This window comes from Pinus tabuliformis, chromosome 8 (genome assembly GCF_031772625.1).
Source record: "Pinus tabuliformis cultivar Carrire ecotype Pingquan chromosome 8, CPIR1, whole genome shotgun sequence".
Taxonomy (NCBI): domain Eukaryota; kingdom Viridiplantae; phylum Streptophyta; class Pinopsida; order Pinales; family Pinaceae; genus Pinus; species Pinus tabuliformis.
Genome location: NC_142294.1, coordinates 51922266 through 51928265, shown reverse-complemented (window position 1 = coordinate 51928265; position 6000 = coordinate 51922266). Strand labels below are relative to the sequence as shown.

At 38.8% G+C, this 6000-nt stretch overlaps 1 protein-coding gene across 1 annotated transcript in view; it reads left to right on the top strand.

Moving 5' to 3' along the window:
- Positions 1-201: 201 nt before the first annotated feature.
- The window catches only part of AHP2 (Tat-binding protein 1(Tbp-1)-interacting protein (TBPIP)), a 31133-nt gene continuing 25334 nt past the window's right edge, over positions 202-6000 (top strand). Inside the window, exons 1-2 of the mRNA XM_089461110.1 lie at positions 202-714; positions 1181-1206. Of these exons, the coding sequence (XP_089317236.1) occupies positions 687-714; positions 1181-1206 (54 nt within the window). The 5' untranslated portion in view covers positions 202-686. The remainder of the gene's footprint in view (positions 715-1180; positions 1207-6000) is intronic.

Below are 6000 nucleotides of genomic sequence, written 5' to 3'. Positions count from 1 at the left end.
CCAAAATTTATGATCACATATTTTTTTAATAATATCCTTAAAACTAATTTTTTTATAATTTTATATTAAAAAATTTAAATGAACCTATGTTAATGTATTATACCTTTTTCCATGTTTATTTAGAATCTTCCTAGAAAATTATAAAACACTTTTCCATTATGGAAAATGATGCTTATTCAGAAGATTCTTAGTTTTCTAAGAGATTAACACAATTCTTTTTCCCTCCGCTATTTATTCATTATTTCATTTTATTACATAAGATTGAAATGGATTTGTAACCTTTCTTTTTCTAAAGATCTTTAAAATCTTCAATTCATTAATGACACTAAGTTTATGAAAGAGGGGTAAGGCACTTTCTTTTCCCACCCTTCTCTCACCCTTTTTTAAGTGTGTATGGAATGTGAGCCTTATGTTTCCGTACTCCTTAACTGATAGTCTAGCCAATAAATTAATTTGTGATAGTCTACACCACCCGACAAAGTGTCCTTACATTAAAATTTATAAACAAATATTCAAGATGTGCACTTCTCCCGCCAACAGCTGAAACACAGTTCTGTAAATTGTAAATGCGGAAGCAAACCCCCGCTCTGATCAGGTGAAGAAAGCCAACGGGCAATGAAGCATTTCATCTGAGCGCTACTCTTCATAATAATAACAGTAATTCGCACAGATTTCAAGAACAAACCATGCCGCCTAAGGCTGATACTGCTGAAGGTAAATATTCTTTCAATTCTTTCCTAATTTTCTCCATAATCATGGTAATTTCTTTGTTTGGAGTATCTAACCTGCCACACTAACAGTCATTTGTGCCGATCAAGCTTCTCTTTTGTTTCTGTTTGTACCTCGTTGCCCCAGTCCGGCAATTCATTCGATTGGCCTTGGACCCTTTCATTTGATTTATTGCATTAGGTCAGTTTTCACGCCGGAAATGTTTGCAGAGCTTATGGATTTGACTTCCACGTTGAGCTTGATACCGAAATTTTGTTTATAAGTACTCATGAACGTTTGCCATATAGTAGCTGTAATAAAATTTGCTGTGGAGATTATATAACAATTGCCTTTCGGCTCTAAAGCTGGATGTGTTGAAATTCGATTTTAGAAAATGATGTAAGAATACATAATACATTTAAGATATCTGCCTGGAGTATATTGTAACGATCCTTTGATTGCTTTTTGGCAGGAATTGTCCTCAATTTCGTCAATGAGGTTGTTGGCTTATCCATTTCTCTTGCTACTTTGAAAACGTTGGTTGCTGTCTTGCGTCAACTGGCAACAGCATTCTTATATTTCTATACATGGATGTGAATATAAAAATAAATGCTTATAATAGTTTCCAGACAGTTGTGTTCTTACCATTGTGTTTCTTCTCAATCTTATTTGTGAGAGATTTTTCGGCAAATATCACATGGATACCATTTGTCTACGCGTTTCTCAATCTTATGTTTTGTTATCTGATTGAGGTAGCACTAAAGTTTTATTCACATGCTTCTATTTTACTACATGCGGTGTTTAGTTCCATTTTAAAAGAATTTGCCCGTCTTTGAAATCAATAATTTGTTAATGGCGTGTTATAGTGGGCAGAATTCTCTCTAATAAATTCTTCATGAGAGATGGCATGTAGAAATTACCAGCTGTAACTTTATTTCAATTTATTTTATTTTTTTAATAGAGGGAAATAAAGACTGCAAGAGAAACCTTCACGTTTCAATAATTCCTTTGGACTTTAATTTCAATGTGAGTACACATATAGGCCATACTAGGTTCAAAGCATACGTAACATAGATGCCCATTTGATTTATCCCAGTTAAACACCCTAGCAAAAAAAAAATGCAAGCCTAAATTAGGCCTCCTCCTTTCTTAAACATCATTCTTTCCTTTCTTGGGCAAAATTTCCCCGGATTATTTTCTTCATTGAGAGCTAGAGTGCAGGCCTTGATTTAGGCAGGGGTAATGGTACTAGGAAGGCATCTGCATAGACATGACACAAAAGTAAGAAATCAAAATAATTGTATTTACTTTTAGGTCTCAGATCATCTTTAAATGCAATAGCAAAGATCAGAGTGAGAGATAGAAATTGCACTGATTCTATTTAGGTGAAAAGAAGGCAAGACTACACTTAAGCACCTAAGTGGCCAAACAACTCTAAAACAACCCAAGGGTCTAAAAGGAGATACCCGGGGTTATCACCTAGGAGGCAAGAGTACATTGAAGCACCAACATGGCCAAATAATTCTAAGAAGACAATCTAAGAGATGAAAATGATCGGACGTTAGGGGAAGTTTTTAGTTGGACCAGCGAACTTTCGATCCGTGTTTTCCAGAAGAGCCTAGTAAAATTAATCCTAGGCTTATCATAGTTTTTTGTTGTTGTTGGTGATGCACGAAGGGTTTCGAATTAACACCTCCTTAAAATTTAAAAATTTAATTTTGTGTGGGGGAAATTGATAGATCTAGTTGTTGAGAGCCTTAGATTATTAGATCGCGGAGCGGAGTTGGACTCATACTCCTTAGATCTGATAGATTTACCATTCTTGTGCAGTTTGTAAATTCTGTAATTATTTTTCTAACATGGGTTTTTCTGGGTTTTAGTTTTTATCATTGTATATATCGTTTGGGTGTTTTGTTGTTGTCGTGCAACTATAGATTTGAAGAAGAAATTTGTGTAGAGTCTAGATCTAGGCCCTGGAGGGTAAGATCTGGATCTCTGGGGTATATTTACATAATTTTACAGGGATATTATTCAAATTTTTGCAGTCCAAGGGTTGTGAAATTTTTAGATCTGGAAACTTTCATGAGGGTTTCAGGAATAAACCTGAAGCAAAAGGATTTAACATTTTAATCAAAATTTCTGGAAATATTTTAAGGGGTTTTTTGGCTACCATTCATTTGAGTTTTTCGATCTGCTGGCTGGATTTTTTATTTTTTATTTATTTATTTATTTATTTTTTTTTTCCGCGAATTTTCGATTTTTCTCTTTCTCTGCTGCCTGGGGTTTTCGAGGTTTTTGACCTTTTGCAAATTTCAAAATTGTTTTTGTTTGCTGCACCGTTGCAGCTCCTCAAAACCCTGCTTGTCATCATCACTAGTTTCTGCCCAGCACAGTCTCCTCCCTCATTCTTGAATGTCCCTCACTATTCCACCCTCAAAAACCCTCGTCACTGCTCCCTCCCTTCACGTTCCTTACCCTTCTCCTCTGCTCGCTTCTCCACTCCCCACTGCTGTTGTCATTCCTCCCTGTCCTCTTGCGACTTTGCCATCCGCTGCTCCCTCTCATCCGTGGCCTTCTCTATCACGACCTTTTTCTTCACGCAACTCCTCATCCCTTCCGTTGTCTCATCTATGTGCTGCCGTTGTCTTGCAAGCCCGCGGTTCCTCCTTGCTCAAACCTGCTCCCTCCCCTCTCCGCGACCTTCCCGTGCTTCTCTCCCTTCCATCGACCTTCATCTGCAGCTTGAGCTCCATTCACATCCATGCGTAGTCTCTTTCCCTCTTGCCGTCGTTGTTCCCTCCCCTCTCCGCGACCTTCCCTTGCTTCTCTCCCCTCCGTCGACCTTCATTTGCAGCTCGAGCTCCATTCACATCCATGCGTAGTCTCTTTCCCTCCTGCTGCCGTCGTTCCCTTTTCCACAACCTCCATAACTTGCAAACACAACAAAGCATTCGGCTCTTTCTTTTTACTTGTATATGTGTTAGGGGTTAGGGTTAGAATATTTTTTTATTTTCATTTGAAATTCGATTTGGTCTTGATTTTTATTTTTCATTTCGATTTGTTTTAATTTGATTTTTGTCTTGGTTGTATTAGTGTTTAATCTATTCATCTTAGTTAATCAGGACTCATTTACATTCATCTAGTTGTCCATCTTGAAGTCTACTAGAGCCTGTGTTTCATAGGCTATTCTCATTCATTCACCTTAGGGACTACCCCCTTTGATTTGTCTAGGAGAGAGTCTAATCAGAGTGAGTAAGGATTAGAGTGATAACCCTTACTCTGAGCGTTGTTGTGGTGCCTAGACACTTTGTGTGACAACATTTTTTGGCGTTGTTGCGGGGATATAGTTTTTCTGTCCTTGGTTCTCATGACATTTTTCTAATCATCTCATCTTTTCTGCCATTCATTAGCCTGTCAAGCGGCACAACATTTTTTGGCACCATTGCCAGAGATATTTTATTCTCGGTGTTTCAACGACATTTCCTCATCATTCTTCTCATTTCTCATCTCTCATTCGAGTCGGTAAAGCCAACACTTCTTGGCATTGCTATTGGCGTTTGAGTGTGAATAAACTATTCAACCCTTTTCCACATTAATTCATCAATCCGGGTGCGTACAATTTTCAAGGTAACACGCAAAGTATATGCAGGGGCAAGGTTACAATCTTACATCAACCAAGGATTCGCAACTAAGAAATCAAAACATCGCTGTAACAACAGTTGGAAATAAATTGCAGAACTTAAAAGACATTCACAGCAATCAATAGAGATATGTAACAACAATAAAGAATAAACACACAACGAATGAAACAACATACATAAAAGAAATACGTAGCACCTGATCAGAAGAGCGGGCCCAACTCTCTGATCAGGGCTGCGTTAATTCACAGCTAAAGGAAGAACAACAAAATTGCTTGTATTTTATTAATCTGTAAAAGAGCTGTTACAATACATATCTCTGCACGGCTAACCCTTCACACAGGAATAAAATCCCTTTTATACAAATACATGGGTAATAACATATTCCCCAAAACCTGGCAACTAATGCCCAAAATATACAATAGTTTAGAATAGCAACTAATTGCCGAGAGAGCGAGAATAGAAAAGATCCAAAATAAGCTTGAAAACAATTGCGAGTTGGTTATGCTGTCACAGTGTTGTCGAATAGCTGTTGTGAATCGCGGGACTGCTGCTACATGCTGTGAAGGCGATACCTGTTCACCGGAATCTGCGGAAATAACAAGTTTTAGTAGTTCGCATAGGCAAAACCCCCGTGACTTTACTTCATCAATTAAATATTCCAAGAGACAAAGAAAGAAGGGTTACCTCATGGGTTTATCACAATAAATGCATATCAATTGGTGCAAAAAGGATGAAAGGATGGGTGAAAAGGTAAGGAAAAGATAAGCAGATTTGGTGCCCAACATCTCCCCCCAACTAGCCTTTTGCATGCCCTCATGCAGCTCGCCACTTCCGCAGGTCTGGGTTAGAACGACTGTGATCCTCGTGGAGTTGGGCGAGATCATATTCTTCTGCCATATCTGTTCCTGGGACCTTGTATCCTTCTGAGAGGAGAACTTCCTTCCACCAATCATCTGGTACATTATATGCTGGGGTATAATGCTCTGCTGGCAACCACTCACTCTACATAATTTGAGGGTCACTTGACCTAGAGGGGTTTATGAAGTAATTTTGTGGCCTCCTTGACTGAGAACCAAGAAATCTTACACATAATCAACGTAGATTCCGTTCTTCCAAGGATTAATGCATTGATCTACCAAGGGTGGTCACCAAAACACTTATTCTTTCACCTTCTCCCAAGTCTAGCCACATTGGGGTGCTTAGGGCATCAATTTCCCAACAAGTTAGCCACTGAAAATGTTTGATCTCCTAGGGTCTCCTGTGCTGGCCTTTCCTCTAGCCCTCCTTCAGATTTGAAGACATTCCGACGATGGAATTGGGATAAAAGCCAAGCCCTAGCTCCGGGACCATTTCTTGTCCTGCCATCCCCAAGGTTAGCACTTCCCAGGGTCAAACTAACATCTTCGAGTAATCATATTTTCTTTCATTGTCTCTCCACCTTGTCTAGGGTAAGAATATCATTGGTTGCTACATTCCTTCCTCATACCCTAGATTGGGTCCACTTGGCCCCTTGTGGTCCCACTCCTTTGAAAGACCATTTTTCAAGAACCATCCGGGATACCAATTCTAACAAAGATTTTAGGGATTGGGAAATTCCTTCACAACTCTTATCCCATAAACCTAACCCTCAAATCCTCTTTTCCTTTCCCTA